This window comes from Carassius auratus, chromosome 24 (assembly GCF_003368295.1).
Source record: "Carassius auratus strain Wakin chromosome 24, ASM336829v1, whole genome shotgun sequence".
Taxonomy (NCBI): Eukaryota; Metazoa; Chordata; class Actinopteri; order Cypriniformes; family Cyprinidae; genus Carassius; species Carassius auratus.
Window position 1 is genome coordinate 16,919,485 of NC_039266.1, and position 18,731 is coordinate 16,938,215.

Below are 18,731 nucleotides of genomic sequence, written 5' to 3' on the forward strand. Positions count from 1 at the left end.
TTATGTTTTTTTCTTTAGAGGTTGTGGCTTATTCTCTGAAACTAATTCGAACAGTATTTAGCTTTTTGACTGACACCTCTTCCACCCTTCCTAAGACCTAATTTTTTGGCTAATAATCACCTACTCTGTCATGTCACACTGCGAAAGACCTTGCAGAGTCCTGTTCTCTTCTGAAAGCCAGGTGTTTACAGTGGTAATGGAAGTTGAGGTCTCTTGAGTTGATGCTATCTGCTGTCACTGGGCCGTGGGGTGCTGCAATCTCTGCCCTTGGGGTCTGTGGACTCACACCCTCCCTGAACAACACAGCTCTCCACAGGTCAGCTGCTCTCTTTAAAGAGGCCCACTCGCCCATGAAATAATGTCTTTTGGCTCTATTGTTCTGTATGTCTGTTGGTTTTGCAGGCCCATTCACTCAATTTCCCCTGAATAGAGGGGCGCAAGGCCCCACTGACATGCCTTCTGCTGCTGACGGCCATTACAAGCCTATAACACATGTGCTCTTATATATTTCTTTCAAATTTGGAGAACACTTTGCTATTGTATTTTTCAGATGGTCAATGCAGGCTTGAGAGATGTCAAAGGCCCATTGGGGATAAATTGGTTGGCTTTTGTACAGTGCACTGAGTGCTTGATGGCTACTGAATCCATTTTGGCTCAACCCAAAACAAACACCTGTTGTATTTTTTGACAGTGATGTGTAAATTTAGAAAGAACTTTAATCTTTAGGTTGTTATTGGTCTACAAGTAGAAAAAATTACTCTGCTTTACTCATTTACTAGCCAACTTATAAAATTACTATAATGGTTATGTGTGCTATTTGTGATGGCATTATGTATTTTGGATGTTTCAAGGAAGAGACAAAAGCAACAAGTTCTGAAAAACACTGGGAACACATGGATTAATTATATATTAGGCAAGCTGATATTCTGGTCATATTTTTTTTTCCAAGCACGTTTCACCAATTCCAAACCACATCAATCTTACAATAATAACTTAATAACTACTATTATTTTTGTATTTATCATTTATAAGCGATATATAAGTGTCCATGAAGGCTCGAAGTGAAAAACTCATTATATTCTGGTGTGCAGAATTATTATGCATGTTTTCTTTTACAGATAAAATTAGCCAAAAAAGACTGAAAGGTCAAAAGTTATTAAAACCCCATGAGAAATATTCTAAATTAATGCAATACAGAAATTGCAAAGTAAAGACATGACCACTGGACAGCAAAATGCTCACTGGGACATTGAGATCAGCATTTTTAAAAAAAAGGTGGAGAAGAAAAGAAACGTTAACTGCAAAAGAATTAAGAATTAAGACTTTGCTTGGGTAAAAAAGTCCTGAAACATTCCCTTTACTTTGTAAGAATAACATGCTGAAGTATTGTGAAATACAATAAGACAAATTTTTTATAGGCTTTATGGACAGGTCAACAGTAGATCTGCAAAGTTGCATCTGAGCAAACCATACGACTTTAAGAACAATGTCCTTTGAACAGATGAGACCAAATTGGAGATGTTTGGCCATAATGCACAGCAGCATTTTTGAGCACAAACACCACACATCAAAAGTCAAGCATGCTGGTGGAGGGCTGATGATTATGGGCTTGTTTTGTAGCCACAGGATCTGGGCATCTCAGTCACTGAATCGACCATGAACTCCTCTGTATACCAAAGTATTGAGTCATATGTGAGGACATCTGTCCAACAGCTAAAGCTGGGCCAGTATTAGATCATGCAACAGGACAATGATCCCAAGCACAGCAGCAAAACCATGGAATTCAAGAGGGTGTCCTAACTTTTTCACATGACTGTATATTATAATTTATTTATATATTATATTAATTAGTTTATTTATATTGAGAATACTGATCTTTAAAAATAAGTATCCAATTAAAAACAAACGAGTGAAAAGTCATGGAAATTCAATAACTACCTCTTCTTGTGAATCTTCAGCGACAAAAAAAAAAAAAAAAAGATCAAATTTTTTTATAATTACCAGAGTCAATGTGAATTTTCGGTCGTTATTAATGAGTAATACATGTATAAATAATGACGAAAACAAAAATGTTCAGATTTGCAAGTAAATGAACTGGTTCTTTTTAATGAATCAATAATGCAGCTCAGTCAATCTCATTCGAATCATGAACAAACAACTCTTTTGAGTTGGTTCTTTTAATGAATCACTCAAAAAAAAGCCCAGCAAACTTACGAGTTCCCGTTTGCCGAATCCTTCACTGGAGAAATACACTGAATCTCAGTTTACTGAATCAACATCCGACTCACTGGCTGTTTTTGTAATTTTGAAGTCATGTGTGCAAAATTATGCAATTTTTGTGTACTTTTGTGTAAGGGATAGTTTACCCAAAAGTGATAATTTTCTAGCATTTTACTCACTCTCATGTTGTTCCAAAACTGTTGTCTGACTTTTTTTATGAATAATGTTGGTTACCAAGCCAATTTGGTTATCCACTGTATAGACAAAAGAACAGAGACATTTCGTCAAATATCTTATATGTTCTAAAGAGGAAAGAAAATCATACAGGTATGGAACCACATGAGGGTGAATAAATAATTAAAGAAAATTGGGCAAACTGGGTCCATCAAACGTTAATATGGCATAATATTTGATGAAAAACTGAATGCACACCACCTTTTCCCTACATTTCCTGTAAATATATAATCTTACAAGTGGGACTAGAACAATGCACACTTTGCATGTGTGTGTGTGTGTGTGTGTGTGTGTTTAGAGGTGTCCCAGTGCAGCATGTTGTACAGAGCCATCCCATGAAGCCCCTCCCTTGGGTCTGTGTGCACATTGCCTGCCATTGTGTGCAGTAGACAGCAGATGGTAGGCTATCGCAGCAGTGACAGACCCAGTCATCTGGCAGGCACCCTCAGTTCAGGCGGGAAACCCAGGCGTGGTGCTCCACTGCCAAAGGTGCCTATTAATATAGGTCAGTCTTTCCACTGGTTATGACTGGCTGACTGCTGAGAGTTTGGACACTGAGCTGGCCAGGCACATAGCTATACAGTAGAAGCTGAAGCTATAAAAAGCTCATTTAGATGGGTGATTTTTGAGTTTCAAGAGCAAAAGGGGCCCTGGCTGACACCAGTCTCAAACAGAGGCCTACACAGTAAAAAATGGGGTGTTAATATTTCAGAGTAAAGTTATTTTAACCCAGATAGAGTATTTTCAACATTTTGGGGAGTAAAACTGCTCTTTTAGTGGAGTTAAAAGTGAGTGTAAAAATCTGCAGAAACGCAGTGACAATTTCAACTCTACAGTAGTGATAAATACCCACCACTCTGCTGTGCTTGTCAAACGTGCTGCATTTCAGTGGAGGAAGATTGCGAAGGAGCAACGCTAGGCCACTGATATTGCTCGGTGAGTAACATCCTGTGTTGTCCACACCAAAACTGTATTTTTTAACTTTACATAATTTTAAAAGTGTGCTGATATTAGTTGAGGTCATATTACAAGTTATAGGAATCCGTATCGGTAACTGTGTTTCTTTATACATAAATTATGTTGCAATATTTTTATATATTGGTAATGTTAGCATGCTTCTGATAGTTAATGTTGGTCTTATAAATGATAACTTAGATCACTGATTGCATGATGTGTTTGTTTAACATGGCTTAACAATTTTAAAGGGTTACTGTTCAAACTAAAATAGCTAATGTGCTAGCTAACTTTGGAACAGTTATTTGGTAGCTAATGGGATACCGTGCCTCTTAACTTTAACTAGCCTGTTAATTAGCTGCAGAAAATAGCCTAACGTTATATTCAACCAGCACAACTTTGTCTTCTTCAGCCGCCCTTTGTAATTGCAGTGTAACATCTAAGTAATGCATAGTGCATGAGAGAAATAAATAGGTAACTCTTAGTTGAACCAGCGCTAAATTATGATTTTGAATATATATTTTCTTTGCTAACAGGGGCAAAATGCTGTTGTGTGTTCAATTCGGGGAAGAGCAGAAATACGTCAAGCTGTCTGAGCTGACATTCGATGCTTTCTTGAAAGAAGGTGGGTACATTAGGTTAAAGCTATACTCTCTACATCACGGAGTGACACAATTAAACAGCTTTAACCTATTATGTTATGATATCTAGTTAGGTCAATAATCATATCTGTTGTGCTTTATATTTTCAGTTACATAAAATCGGCTGCAGATACCATGGTGACCAATGGTTTGAGGGTTCAAATGAGGGTTCAAAGTCTGTCTCAATGTAGCTTCAAAATCTCGATATGATCCCAGCAGAGAAATAAGGTTCTTATCTAGTTAAATGATCGGTCATTTTCAAAATAAAAATACCACAATTGTACGTTGTAGAATCTCAAGATGTGCCACATGTGCCGTCATGATGTCGTAAAGGTCCAATTGTGGTTAAAAATTATATTATTTTTATTTTGAAAACAGCCGATCGTTTCACTATATAAGACCCTTATTTCTCTGCAGGGATTGTCAGGTCTTTGAAGCTACATTAAGACATTTGACCCTTCATTTGAACCCTCAAACCATTGGTCACCATGGAAGTTCATTATATGGAGAAAAATCCTGGAATGTTTTCCTCAAAAAACGTATATTATTTTCGCCTGAAGAAAGAAAGACATGAACATCTTGGATGACATGGGGGTGAGTAACTTATCAGCAAAAACATTTTTCAAAGTGAACTAATTCTTTAACAGTTGTTTAAAATATATCTTCTATCACCTCAATCTTGTGATCTAATCTATTGTCAGAAGTTAGTCACCAAAACAATTCTGTTGAATGTGTTTTGTTGTAGGTTGGAACCAGTGTGCAGCAGCATCTAGACAACATCACCAAAAGCAGTCAGCCCTACCTTCTCGCCCAGGGATCCATACAGAGCACCATTCACTCCTACTTTATTGTGTTTGACAAGCATGCACTTCCATGCAAGGCAACAGGTTCAGTTGGAGATTTTGTCGAACTCTTTAAAGCCCATTACGTCTTTGGTACGTCATACAGTCCTTCATTCGCTCCATATGACATACAAATGTTATATGGAAGGAATGACACATCTCTCCTTGTCGTGCCATATTGCTTTCTCAGGTAAACATTTTTTATGTTATACATGTTTCTGTCAGAGATAAGGCAATGGGTTTGCAATGTAAATTCAGTGACATTGAAATACTTGATTTTTTTACAATAAATTGTGAGTTCTGTGATCTAGTGTTATTGTGCTTGTTTTTATTTCGATAGTAGTTGATAGTTCTGTAATTCAGTAACAATGCATCTTATAATTTATATATACTTTTTAAAACACTGTAGAGAAATGAAAAGTAAATATTACACATAAAGTGTCATTTTTAAAAAGAGTAAAATTAACTCTATACTGTGTAATTATATTACTCTTAACAGTGTGATTACACTACAGTGTTAAATACTTTTACACATTTCATTGTTATTTTTTACACAATATTGAGTAGAATTAACTCTAAAAATTTGACACTGACCAAAGAGTAAATTTTACACTGATTTCGAGTGGGACCAAATGTTATCTGAAACAGAGTCAAATTCAACTCTTTAGGAGTTAAATTAACACTTCTGTTTTTACTGTGTAGTGTGCCGGGCTTCATATACAATGTTTGTATGAATGTTTCTGCTGCACACACAGTTTAGCCTAGAATGGAAGCCTGTTTCTGTCACAAAATAAAAAGATAAAAAAAGGTTATTGTGACTTTTTATTTTACAATTCTGACTTTATTTCTTGGAATTATGCACAAAAGTAACTCTCTATATCACAGCATGCATTTTCCTTGTGGTTTGGTACATTCAATTTATATTAGTGTACAAAATCACATTATGTACACAAAATGCAAAAGTAAGAATTGCAAGATATAAACGAACAAGATATAAACAATACTGAGAATTCAGAATTACAAAATTATGAGATATTACCACGCAATTGTAAGAAATAAAGTCAGCAGTTTTAAAAGTGCAGTAGCATATCAATATGACATCAACAGTCACTGCATCAGTGGATTAGGGTTAATAAGGTTCCATAAGAGCCCTGCATAAGGGTCCAGGAGAAAGCTGAAGTCATTGTGACCAGTAAGCCAAGCATAGCAGATGGCCAAGGCATCTTATTAAGCTAAAAAGTGAGAGAAGTCAGTTACTGGGGCTGATCTGATTCAAAGGAAACAGTAGAGCAAAAAGTTAATCTTATAATATATGGCGTGCATGATGAGTACTTCATTTCAAACTAAAGTACAGGGATTGGATTTGGCGGCTGTTCTAGAAAAGCAGCCAGACTGGTCTATCGGAAGATAATTATTGTTACATTAAAATGTTAGTGGTTGACGAGTTTGACATGTTTATTGATCAGACTTTTTCTGTGCCACTACACAGCAACAAGGGAAGAAAAATTTGTTTTGTTTTTTTAGCTCTTAAATTTTACTTACACCAATAAATATATATATTTTTTGTCAATATATAAATGCACAATGTAACCAATGCGTACTATAAAAATTAAGATTATTGGAGTGTGTTTTACAAGAAATATGGCCTAAAGTTTTGATGACTTCGATTTAAAACCTAAATTTATATTATCTTCCTGGTTTTCAGGAAAAAGAAAGAATCATAGTGTTATTAAAATGTTATTAATATTAACAAATTAAAAATAATACTAAGTATTTATTTTACTGGAAGTTGTACAATATTATTTATCATGACTAGGATATATCAAGTGCAATTATAACACTGTTTATGCCTGAATTTAAAGACTAAATCCTTAATAAACATTAATGCAGTATTATTTAAATATTTAGATTTGTTTTTACCATTTAGTATTTTGCTTACAATCTGACAGTATTATTAATATAATTAAAATATTATTGAGCAATAAACTGACTATTTTGAGGTGCGAATTTATTGATATTAAGTATTTTTTCATCTAGTGTTACAATTACCCCAACTACTTTCAGCTTGTAATATTATGACTACTTAATTAATGAAATACTAAATATTAAGATCAATTCTATCCAAATGCAAAAAAAATACAACGCTGTTACCTTTGGTACATAAATAAATGCTCCTTATATGAAAATAAAACATGTAGTCTTTGAATTCTGAAGGAAAATGTGTGCCTCCAGTCTCCCCAAATATAGTATCACAGGGTTGATAATTAGTTAAGAATACGAATACCCAATCTAAAACAGCTACTGTACTACTTCATATGCCTTCTGTAAAGGAAGAGTCATTCATTCAGCATCAAAAGCCCCATTGGTGGCCCCATGGCAGTGGCTATTCCTTTAGTGCTTGGACAAGATCCTCTGGAGCAAGTTGGGAGAGCTGTGTGCCTGGGCCTCACGCGTGAGCGCCAGGAAAGCACCCTCCTCCATTTCGTCCCTCCCAGGGGACTTGTAGCCGGCCTCTGCTGGGGAACACAAAGAGGAAACAACAAGCACAAAGGCCCTGTTTATTCCCGATGACCCAGATTCCAGCTCATTGATGAGGGGAGACAAGTGACAGGCTGTTCAGCACTGGTTCGGGACCATCACCAATCAAAGGACCACAGCGAGGTTTAATCTGCAACACCTTGACTGCTCAAAACAGGATCTCCACAAGCCCCTCGAACCCAGAGAGTCACCACACAGGAATTCACGCTGGTGAAAAGTGTGAAATTGCACTGGCAGTGTTGTTTTATTGGCTGAGAAATGGCATGAAAAGACTTTATATCAAATGAGGAACTGTATATAAAAATGTTTCCATGCTCGGTTTATATACTACCATTTAAAAGTTTGGAATAATTAAGATGTTTAAATGTTTTTGAAAAAAGTCTCTTATAAAGCTGCATTTATTTGATTAAAAATATAGTAAAAACATAAACTTACAGTAAAACATTCTTACATTTAACATAATTGTTTTCTATTGTAATGTATTTTCTTTTTTTTATATAATTTAATACTTTTTAAGATTTACATATATATATATATATATATATATATATATATATATATATATATATATATATATATATATATATATATATATATATATATATTACTGTAAGGTAAAGCAGGCTAAGCCATTACTCCAGTCTTCATTGTCACATGATCCTTTAGAAATAATAAGTAACAATAATTGATAATTGTGCACCAATTCAGCAATAATTTTTATATGGCACTGAGATATGGCTGCAGAAAACACAGCTTTGCCATCAGAATGCCTTTCATAGAAAAATAAATAAAAATAGAAAACAGGTTTTTAAATGGTAATAATATTTCATTCTATTTTTAAACTGCATTTTCATCAAATAAATGCAGCCTTGGTATGAATAAGACACTTTTTTTCAACAAAACAAACAAACAAATAAAAATCTTTATTCCAGACTTTTGACTGGCAGTATATAAAATTCAATACAAGCCATCAGGGAGGGTTCATTGTGTAAGAATTGATCAGGCCTGGTGTTCTATCTGTGTGCATTGTTAGTTAATGTGCAGTGAGCCACCTGTTTAGGGAGTGTGATGCTGGGAGGGGGAGCAGCTGCCCGTGTATGTCGGTGGGGGTCGACGGGCGTAAAGATCTGTTATTTGCAGACTCATTATGTATGATGACAAATTCACCCCATGCCCTCCCCCAGGATCACTATAGTCCCGGCCTGGTTTGAACTTAAGCTGTTGTAAACCTCAGCCATGAACTCATCCTTCTAGAAACATAAACAAAAGCTAAATCACAAAGATAATCAGATTATTTTTGTGTTGTCCTAAAATGCTCCACTTTGTATAAAAAATGTGCTCCAGAAGGAATATAGTGTATGAAATGTTGCTTTTGTGGCACTATCTGAGCTTATATACAACCCTGGACAACAAAAACAGTCACATCAATAGCCAACAATATATTGTGTATATCAAAATTATTGATTTTTCAAAAAATGTATAGTATAATAAGTAAAGATCATGTTCCATGAAGATATTTTGAAGATATATCCTACTGTGAATATATCAAAACTGATTTTTGATTAGTAGCCTAATATGCATTGCAAAGAATTCATTTGAACAACTTTAAAGGCAGAAACTTATTTATTCATCTGAAAGTTTCATCTGAGAGAATGAATAAATACGTTTTCCAAAAAAGATATTTAAAAAAATGTAAATAAAAAAATGACCCTAATGACCGGTTTTGTGCTCCAGGGTCACATATGTTCGTCATGACTCAACTCGCGCGCGCGTACCACCATACCAATGACGTCACCGTCACTGAGTCTCTGCTCGTCGCTGTGTTAACACCATCTGGTGGACAGATTATTAATTACATAAGTGATAGCTCAGAAATAAATTTTCAATTAAGATTACTTTGTAATAAAAAAGATCTAACCGTCCATATAAATATATGACTAAATAAATGAGCTGTTGCATTCAGCATGTTTGTGAGATACACTGTGTTTTGAGTGGAGTACTAAACAGATCGTTTCAAATAAATAAAATCAACTGGTGGTTTTGAGCCTTTTACAGCATTTGTATGCTAATCTCACATGGTGTATCAGTAAACACCTCGCATTCTTAGCACAGCATTGCTAATTGTTTTTGACATAAAGTGTGCCCTATATTTCTGTCCATTGGCGTGGGGTATTTGTAATGTGATTGTTTGATTAATGATAGCAGTCAACAGATGGGCACTTCCCCTCCCAACCCCCCCCCCCCCAGCTGATCTGAGATAGTGTCTGTGGTCAAACACCATCCATCAATTCATGAAATGGTTATTAATTTGTTTAGAAAGAGCCACCAACTCTGCAGACGCATCAATATTCTGCACATATGGTGTCTTGTTCCTCACTCAGTGGATGGGTGAGAGTATTTAAGGTCATTTCATTCACATTAAATTACTCCATATAGTGACACACTTACTATCAAGAATGACTAATCCAAACAAATGTTTAGGGGTAGTTTCAAATAATATGGCTAAACCATGCAGAGAACATTGTTGTAGTACATTTATTATTACTTTATGAATTTTAACTTTTTCAGTTTATGAAAAACTAGATAAATTAAACATATTTAGACGTATTACATAAATGTACCTCTAGATGGCAGCATTGTTCAATACAAACAGCCTGAAACTAATTCCATTCTGCATAATGTAAAATTGTCTAGAAATGAACAAATGCAATAAATAGGAGCTTAATTGTTTTGCACGTTTTATATGAACATTAAGTACATCTATATTTTTTTGCTATATAATACAATTAAAAAAGCTAATTATTTATACATAAAGGAAGCTAATGTTTGATAGTAGTATACATGTATACATTTTTGCTTTCTTTTCGAGTGAAAGATGACATATAATCTATCTGAACCAAGAACAGACGACATACCAGAGATGATTTGAATTTATTGTGAAATCACTTATGTGAATAACAGTTGTCAATATTAAATCAAGATTTGTGTAAAAAACAGATCCCAATTATTTTCAGTCCAGCATTACATCCATGCTATTTATAAACACTGTAAAAGTCTGAACACCAGAGTGCAACCACATATTGTACAGAATCAATCCAGCACTAAGTTATGGCTCTATGAGACACATGACAGGTCAACATCATGTATACAATATATATAGGATTTTACAATATATATAAGCAGCACACTGCTGAAGATTCTATCTCTTTCCTTGCTTCATTTGAGGTTTCCGTCCTTTGCCTTTAGGACCCTGACCCTTTCCCTTTCCACCAGCCTTTCCTTTTCCTTTACCAGACATCTTTCCCCGTTGTCCCTTCTTTCCAAAGTCTTTCTTATTCTTTTGCCTCGCTTCCATATCCTCTTCCCTCATTTGCTTATTCACAGCTTTGGTGATGTCAAGTCGTGGCTTCTTGCTGTCCATCACTTTCAGTAAATCCAGCTGTTTCTGTTTCTCACTACTAAAGTCACCAATAAGAGGCTGGAACTTTCTCCTTTTCCCAGTATTTTTAGGCTTCTTCTCCTTGGGTAGGTTATCCTGGAATTTCCCAACAGAGGCCGTGGAGATCTTGGCGATATTGACCGCCTGTGCCAGCTCTGCTTTGGACTGCTTAGGGGTGGGTGCGAGTCCCATGCCTGGCACCTTGATCTTCTGAGCTCGGGCAATGTTCTTGAGTCTGTTGTACTCATTCCTGGCCACACGCTCTTTCTTGGCTTTATTCTTTTTAGCAAACTGGTCCTCATTGGGATCTGCTTTCTCTGGGACCTCGATCAACCATTCCTTGGTGTCATCTTTGGCACGTTTGTATCCCCATCGCCTCTTCCATTCCTTATGGACTTCATCCCAGACCAAGTTGGTCTTCTTTTTCTTCTGAATGCCTTTCAGTTTGGCAAACTGTTCCCATTTTGTAGGAGGCTTTGGTTTTGGAGCAGGCTTTTCTCTGGGTAATAGAGTGGTTGGCTCTGGTAGCTTTGCGACGATGACTTCTTCAACTCTTTCTGTTGGAAGTTTCCATATCTCGTTGATGAGAAGTTGAGTGTTATCTCTCGCCAGTGAGCGGAGAAAGTCTTCCCGTTTACCGTCTTTAAATTCCCGAGTATCTATCCGGTTCTTATCAAACGCAAGCAAATTACCCGGGTCAAATTCAAGGTCTAGCTCTTTGTTTACTGTAATACCTTTTAGCTTTTCAGCCTCGTCTCTTTCGGCTTTAGCGAGCACGTCTTCAACGCTGCACGAAGCCATTTTGGTTCTAAAGACACAACGTGGTTTCCCAACATGTGCTGCCAAAAGCGGAAGTACTTCATTTCAAAATAAAAGACCTGACAACCTACTAATAAAATAAAATAAAAAAAGAAAATATTTAATCAAATAAAAGTATAATATGTTTTTAAGCTTAAAGTTTTAGAAAAACAATAATTTCTAATATAATAGTGTCTATGTATTATTATGATAAGATAAAGTAGTCTAGAAAACTTCGGAGGTAGGAACTAGTACCGATATGGTTGCAGGACGTCCTATCGGCTCTGTGGCGCAATGGATAGCGCATTGGACTTCTAGGTTGATGAACGAGGTCATTCAAAGGTTGTGGGTTCGAGTCCCACCAGAGTCGAAGTTTTTGTTTTTAGAAACGATAAAAGTGGCCATAAGCCATAAGTTACCTTGAGTGTTCAGGGATACGATTCAACCAAACACGGTTCAGTGATTCACTCCGAGAATATGTGAATCTTATAGATGAACTGAACATATGTGTTTTAAAGCTATGGGGCGTTATTTTCGATACTTACGATCAAATAGTAAATTTATGTTAATATTTATCACTGCTATGTGAATATGTTAGGGTGATTATTTAACGTTTTCTTTGAAGAACAATAACATACATAGGGGTAGTAGGTCGACAAAAATGGTTTTATTTATGTAAGATCAACAAAAAACATATTGTAAATATTTAATTTCTGAATAGAGACGTTTAAATAGAAAATAGTTTCATGTTATTTAGTGTTATAATTTATTATTTCGTATAATTTTTGTTCATATTTAGTTCATTTTCACACTTGGTTTACTGTCGTGTATTAAACTGATTGTGTTTTGTACTTGTGTTGGTTATGTTTGTCAGGTGCTTTAGAGGCCACTCTGGAGTATATATATATATCTCAAATAAAAATATGTTCCATTGTTTTTTGGCAACTGCATGCAATTGCTTAATTATTTTTCCCATTATACAGATGAAGTGATTTGTAACTTTAAATAATAATAAAAAAAACCTTCTCAAACCTTCTCAAACCAAAAAAGTCTCAAACCTTCGTAAATTAATATGTGGTCTAAAAACAAAGTGAATCATGTTTGTCTAAACAACTCGGATCTTTGAACAGGTTCAGATTGGACGGCTGCTGCTGATGTCGTCATATCCGCTGCTCGAGTTTCCCCGGGAAGACACTTTGGCGCGGAATCTCTTGTTTTGGCTCGACGCTTCTCAAGACGACTGTACTTTTACCTCGCATCAGGCACTCGTTTATATTAATGGCTCCTGTCTCAACTCCTGATAAAGACATGGACGGTGGAGATTGTGGTGAGCGTGTTCACAGTGCTCAGTATTTATTAGCTTTTAGAATAAAAATGCAATTCATTCAGACAGGCAGCTTAATGGATGCCTGCTCAGACGGCGCGAACTAATATATTGAACTAATATAACGTTACCTGCACCAATCGCTAAAATATGCTTTTATGTAAAGTGTAATATACTTTTGTTGAGTAATTATGATGCTTCAGTCTTTGAATGTAAATTGAACGCGAAGTGTCAACAGTGACGTTGACCGAATGATTCACTTTGTAACGTTAAGCGTCACGCTTCCATTAATTGACACAAAAGTTCTTATTAAATGATCAGGTTATAACTGTTTCCTGTATGTAATAGATCTTTATACATTCACATTAACATATTTAATAAATATATTTGATAAATATGTGTATCTCGGACCTTAGTAATTTTTATAATAATAATAACCATAAACCGTTTCTTATTTGAAATCTGCACAAATAGTTTTATTTTTAGAAATATATTTCTATATATGTCAGTAAAAACATTATCAGACATAATTTAATTGTTTTATTTTATGTATCTTAAAGAAATTAATACAATACTTAGTGTTTATAATATTAATAATAATGTATCTCTATCTCTCTCTCTCTCTCTCTTTCTATATATATATATATATATATATATATATATATATATATATATATATATATATATTATAATACATAAAACAATGTTTATATATATATATATATATATATATGTATATATAAAATCTTCCATCCATTTTAATTTCATATGTCACTCCTGACCTGTCATTTTACAGTTTTCTATATAATATGTTTTAACTAAATGCAGTTTGGTTTTACTGGAGCACATTTCTTTGTCCTATAGACACGTCCGACACATGTGGCATTGCCACTTCACGTTCCAGGCGGGAGAAGAAAGAGAAAGTGGGACGCAAGTCGGCTTTAGAGCAACTTAAACGAGCCAAGAAGGGCGAGAAGGTTAAATATGAGGTGAGTTGCATGCCTGCTTTTGGTGTTTTCTTGATGTACACGTCTTCCGTGTTGTTCCAGTGTTTTGTCATTGTGTTCTGATCAGGTGGAGGAGTTCACCAGCGTCTATGAGGAGGTGGATGAAGAGCAGTACTCGAAAATGGTGCGGGAGAGGCAGGATGATGATTGGATCATTGATGATGGTCAGTCACATTTTCATACTTCTACTGACCTAAGTGCTTAAATGGTCACCAGCTGAATGTCTACTCTCTTTAATAGATGGGACAGGGTATGTGGAGGATGGCAGAGAAATCTTTGATGAAGATTTGGATGATGATGCATTGGAGAAGGATTCTAAGAGTAAGTCCTTTTTATTTTCTTGTTTTTGCAATATTGAGCATTTTTGCCTGAATTGTATTTACCAGTTATTTTTGCCCTCTATTTAACTGTAAACAGGTAAACAAGGTGGAAAGGGAGGGGATTCGAAAAAGAATGTGAAAAAAGTGTCTGTCAGTAAACCCAACAGCATTAAAAGCATGTTCATGAATAGCAGTGTGAAGAAACCTGCTGAGGTATGAGTCACTTTGACACTTTGTTCACCGTTTGGTATTTTTGCATAATGTAGGCCTTTATGTAAATGTTTAATTCTAACATTAATTAAATGAACCTGTTCTTAAATATGAAGGAATGTTCTGTCTTTATTTGGCATCTGTAATAAAGGTCAGAGAAGTGTAATAAAATTGTATTCATGTTTGCATTATAGAAACATGTGGATTTGTCTCAAGATGATCTGCTGGGAGATATTCTGCAGGATCTGCACTCTGAGGTGAATGTTTATGACCTTTTGTATCAAATCAGGCATCTTGTAGGTTCTTTCTGTCTATAGTGTTTGTACTACAGTATATCAGTTATTGCAAGTATATGACCAAATGACCATTTTACTGCTTCCCAGAAACCAGTTTTGCTCACTCCACCACCAGTCATTACTTTGAAGAAGAAGAAAACACTGGGATCGCCGATGAATCCTTTTTCAGTCAAGCCACAGGTGCCAAAGGTAGTCATTATAAATTGCAATAATGTTACACAATAGTACTATTTTTACTTTTTATTTTTTTATTTTTTTAAATCAAATAAATCCAACCTTAGTTAGAATCAAAGACTTTTTTTTTATCTTTTGAGAAGATGCATTAGACATGTTTACATGGTTTTGGATTAGTATATGAAAAAAACTATTAATTCTCTATTAAAACTTTTGTATATCTCTCAGGAGTCACCTGGAGTCCAAATGTCGAAGCCCAGACCAGTTGTGACACGGGTTCCTCCAGCTGACCCTTCACCCAGGTCTTCTGCTCACATTCAACCTAGTAAACCAGCTGCTACACAGATAAAGAAGCCCCAGGCAGAGGAGCCTGAAGGTACAGTATATCTGCCCTTCTTCCTTCCCACAGACTTTGGGTGCAATTAAAAAAATATATTGTTTGTAATTGTAATTTTATATTTGTATTTAGAAGAGGCAATTGAGTTTGATGAGATGGACTTTGATGAGCCCATGGAGGCAGAGAACATTGAGGAGGAGCCTGTGAAAGTGAAGGCGGAGCTTGAGACCACCTCCAATGTTAACGTGGAGCCCAAGACGGAGCCACAGGATGAGATGTTAATGTATGTCCGCAACACACAGGCTTTGTATTAAGAATTGTCTATATATGAATTGATGTGACAGTCCTCCTACAAAGAAGGCCGTTTTCTGCCATAACCATTTTGTCTGTGCTCCTCAGATCCGGACTGGGTGGTGGCATGGGCTGGGAGAAGATTGAGGAGGGGGAACCTATCGAGGCTCCTGTGGAAGTGCAGGTGGACTCCAGCCAACTCCCACTAGTGGAGGGACCTGATGGAGACATGGTCTTCCGCTTCTACTGGTTGGATGCTTTTGAAGACCAGTACAACCAACCTGGTGAGCATCTCCACCTCCATGATTTTGCATAATAAATGTGCATACAAATCCATTCTAATAGTTTTAGCTTTATTTTGTGACCCATGATTGAAGGTTATATAGTCACATGCGTTGACTTCAAATGCCCAATTTACTACATTTTTCCTTCTTATTCCTACATAATTGCAATGCTTAAAAGTGGCATTTTACAGTTTAATTGTGTCTTCCTCTCCAGGGGTGGTGTACCTGTTTGGAAAAGTCTGGATTGAGTCGGCTGAAGCACATGTCAGCTGTTGTGTTGCTGTAAAAAACATTGAGAGGACGATGTATCTCCTACCCAGAGAACATGTAAAACCACCTTTGAGTTGACGTGCATATACAAAACATGCACCTTCAATTCACCTTTTTTAAATTGTGTTTGTGTAATTTTAGAAAGTGAATCTGGCAACTGGCGAGCAGACAGACAGTCCAGTAGGAATGATGGATGTGTATCAGGAGTTCAACGGTCTGTCTGAGAAGTTCAAAATCATGAAGTTTAAGTCCAAGGTAACTGCTAATACCTATCATTTCTGTTTAAGTTACCTTTGGTGCTACAAATACAAAGTTATAAACTCTGCTTCCCTTTTTCCAACAGCCTGTGACAAAGAGCTACGCCTTTGAAATCCCAGATATCCCCTCACAGAGCGAGTACCTTGAAGTCAAATACTCTGTGAGTAAACATCTCTCACTTGTAAACTCAAAACAAACTTCCTGGAATCTTGGCATCTGAGACATTTTTTGTGATGTGTATATTGTGTTTCTGTAGGCTGAACTTCCTCCTTTGCCATCTGAGCTGAAGGGTTCTACATTTTCCCATGTGTTTGGAGCCAACACCTCTAGTTTAGAACACTTCCTCCTCAACAGAAAGATCCGGGGGCCTTGCTGGCTTGATGTGAAGACCCCTCGTGAGTCTATATTTAAAAATACACAAACATACCATTGCTCTGTATTTCCAGTAAAACTTGAGAACTGTCCACATACTTTAATCACTAACTGTGTCCACTCTCACTGTGACCTCTAGAGTTGAGCAATCAGCCTATTAGCTGGTCTAAAGTGGAGGCTGTTGCACAGAAGGTTGACCTGATCTCAGTAGTTAAAGACCTGTCTCCGCCTCCACTGGTCGTCATGTCTATAAGCCTTAAGACTGTGCAGAACCCAAAGACTCACCAGAATGAGGTAAAATCTGGGTCTGATACCTCTGACCTGTCTGCAGGCCTCTGATGACTGATTATAGAATCATTCCCCATTAACTCATAGATCAGCTGCAGTATGGCTTTAAATGAGTTCACTATCACTTCCTCTGCTTGTGTTTTGCCTTGAGCAGATTGTTTCCCTCTCTGCCCTCATTCATCATCAATTTCCTCTGGACAAAGCTCCCCCCCGGCCCCCTTTCCAGACCCATTTCTGTGGTGAGTTCTATCACTCTGCATTTGAATATGCTCGTGAGAGTAATACCCTCAACATAAAGTCCAAAACGGTCTTGTTTTAAGCCTTATAACACATTCAGGTATTTTGAGTCAAGAGATTATTTCATTTATCTGTGAGCTATGAGTTTTTCCCACTAAGACTCATTTGAGACTGAATTTTCTTGCTAAATATGAGTATCCATGCACAAACATACTATAAAGAGACAGCAAATGAATGTGATAGACAAAATAAACTACATTTGAAAAGGATTACAAAAGACCAAATTAATGGAAGTTTGAAAAAGTGGACATTATACTGCTGCTACCTATTGATATTAAACCATTGCAGCATGAAAAATTTATGATCTTTTCATCTTAAAAGTGACTGTCTATGCAACTAAAATTAATCCACCCTGTTGGAAAACATTTTAGAGTAATATTTGTTGTTTTGATGTTTTATTAGTATAAGAATGTCTAGATTTTATGTATTTGGTTATAGTCATCAGTTATTTGACTTATACATGTTAGTACAGTTTTAATGTAACTGTATATTCAAATTTGGTTTCTCAAATGTTGATGGTTATTTCTTATATTAGATTGGTTTTGCTATACTTCATGTACGGTGAATTTGACATTTTTAAAGATTTTTTTTTTTACATAAAGTATAGAAAGTTTGTACAATTCATTAAAGAGAAGTTGTTCATCAGATATGACTTAAATAAAATCCAATGTCAAAACTGACTGACCCAGAATGCAAAAATATTTAGTTTACCGTGCATTATAAGGGTTACATTTAAACCGAGTCATTTTAATAATGTCACAGCTTATTTTTAGCTTGTGTAACTAATTATTTTCTGTTGTAGTGGTGAGCAAGCCCAACGACTGTATCTTTCCATATGACTTTAAAGATGCGGTTAGAAAAAAGGTATTTTGTTCTTATCTAATAGATGAAGCTTGCTTTGTTTTGGAATTATGAATTATGAGGTGCATTTAATAAACCCCTGCTGTTTTTGACTGTTCTTTTGACTCAGAACGGTATAGTAGATATTGCTGGTACAGAGCGTACACTTCTGGGCTTCTTCTTGGCCAAGATGCACAAGATTGATCCAGATGTGATCGTTGTGAGTTCAAATGCATGCATTCACCTAGTGTGTTGCTGGTGCATTTAATTTATTTTTTCTAATTCGATCACGTCTTCCTTTTGGTGCTGTAGGGGCATGACATCTTTGGATTTGACCTTGAAGTTCTCCTGCAGAGAATCAATGTGTGCAAAGTGCCTCACTGGTCAAAGATCGGCCGTCTAAGAAGAGCCAACATGCCAAAACTGGGGGTGCGATGAATTCTTTGAGGACTGGAAGTCATATAAGATTATGATCTTTATCATGTTTTAATCTTTTT

General features: G+C 36.0%; 2 protein-coding genes, 1 long non-coding RNA gene and 1 other non-coding gene across 4 annotated transcripts in view; 3 read left to right on the forward strand and 1 right to left on the reverse strand.

Annotated features, from left to right (window-relative positions):
* The first annotated feature begins 3,138 nt into the window (after positions 1 to 3,138).
* Positions 3,139 to 5,075, forward strand: LOC113042768 (uncharacterized). Its single transcript, XR_003275624.1, has 3 exons — positions 3,139 to 3,390; positions 3,945 to 4,033; positions 4,160 to 5,075. It is a non-coding gene; the product is annotated as an uncharacterized LOC113042768 (long non-coding RNA).
* A 5,329-nt stretch (positions 5,076 to 10,404) lies between these two features.
* rrs1 (ribosome biogenesis regulator 1 homolog) lies at positions 10,405 to 11,720 on the reverse strand. The gene has a single exon (XM_026201320.1). It carries the CDS (start codon positions 11,667 to 11,669, stop codon positions 10,629 to 10,631), a length of 1,041 nt encoding a protein of 346 aa, XP_026057105.1. The 5' UTR covers positions 11,670 to 11,720; the 3' UTR covers positions 10,405 to 10,628.
* A 226-nt stretch (positions 11,721 to 11,946) lies between these two features.
* trnar-ucu (transfer RNA arginine (anticodon UCU)) lies at positions 11,947 to 12,036 on the forward strand. The gene is given in 2 exon segments: positions 11,947 to 11,983; positions 12,001 to 12,036. It is a non-coding gene; the product is annotated as a tRNA-Arg (tRNA).
* A 792-nt stretch (positions 12,037 to 12,828) lies between these two features.
* Positions 12,829 to 18,731, forward strand: part of pola1 (polymerase (DNA directed), alpha 1) — a 54,181-nt gene continuing 48,278 nt past the window's right edge. Inside the window, exons 1-19 of the mRNA XM_026201321.1 lie at positions 12,829 to 12,993; positions 13,855 to 13,979; positions 14,065 to 14,161; positions 14,238 to 14,318; positions 14,415 to 14,530; positions 14,722 to 14,784; positions 14,911 to 15,012; positions 15,226 to 15,373; positions 15,467 to 15,617; positions 15,734 to 15,909; positions 16,124 to 16,236; positions 16,321 to 16,434; positions 16,523 to 16,597; positions 16,694 to 16,832; positions 16,949 to 17,103; positions 17,252 to 17,336; positions 18,197 to 18,258; positions 18,365 to 18,454; positions 18,547 to 18,663. Of these exons, the coding sequence (XP_026057106.1) occupies positions 12,945 to 12,993; positions 13,855 to 13,979; positions 14,065 to 14,161; positions 14,238 to 14,318; positions 14,415 to 14,530; positions 14,722 to 14,784; positions 14,911 to 15,012; positions 15,226 to 15,373; positions 15,467 to 15,617; positions 15,734 to 15,909; positions 16,124 to 16,236; positions 16,321 to 16,434; positions 16,523 to 16,597; positions 16,694 to 16,832; positions 16,949 to 17,103; positions 17,252 to 17,336; positions 18,197 to 18,258; positions 18,365 to 18,454; positions 18,547 to 18,663 (2,058 nt within the window). The 5' untranslated portion in view covers positions 12,829 to 12,944. The remainder of the gene's footprint in view (positions 12,994 to 13,854; positions 13,980 to 14,064; positions 14,162 to 14,237; positions 14,319 to 14,414; positions 14,531 to 14,721; positions 14,785 to 14,910; positions 15,013 to 15,225; positions 15,374 to 15,466; positions 15,618 to 15,733; positions 15,910 to 16,123; positions 16,237 to 16,320; positions 16,435 to 16,522; positions 16,598 to 16,693; positions 16,833 to 16,948; positions 17,104 to 17,251; positions 17,337 to 18,196; positions 18,259 to 18,364; positions 18,455 to 18,546; positions 18,664 to 18,731) is intronic.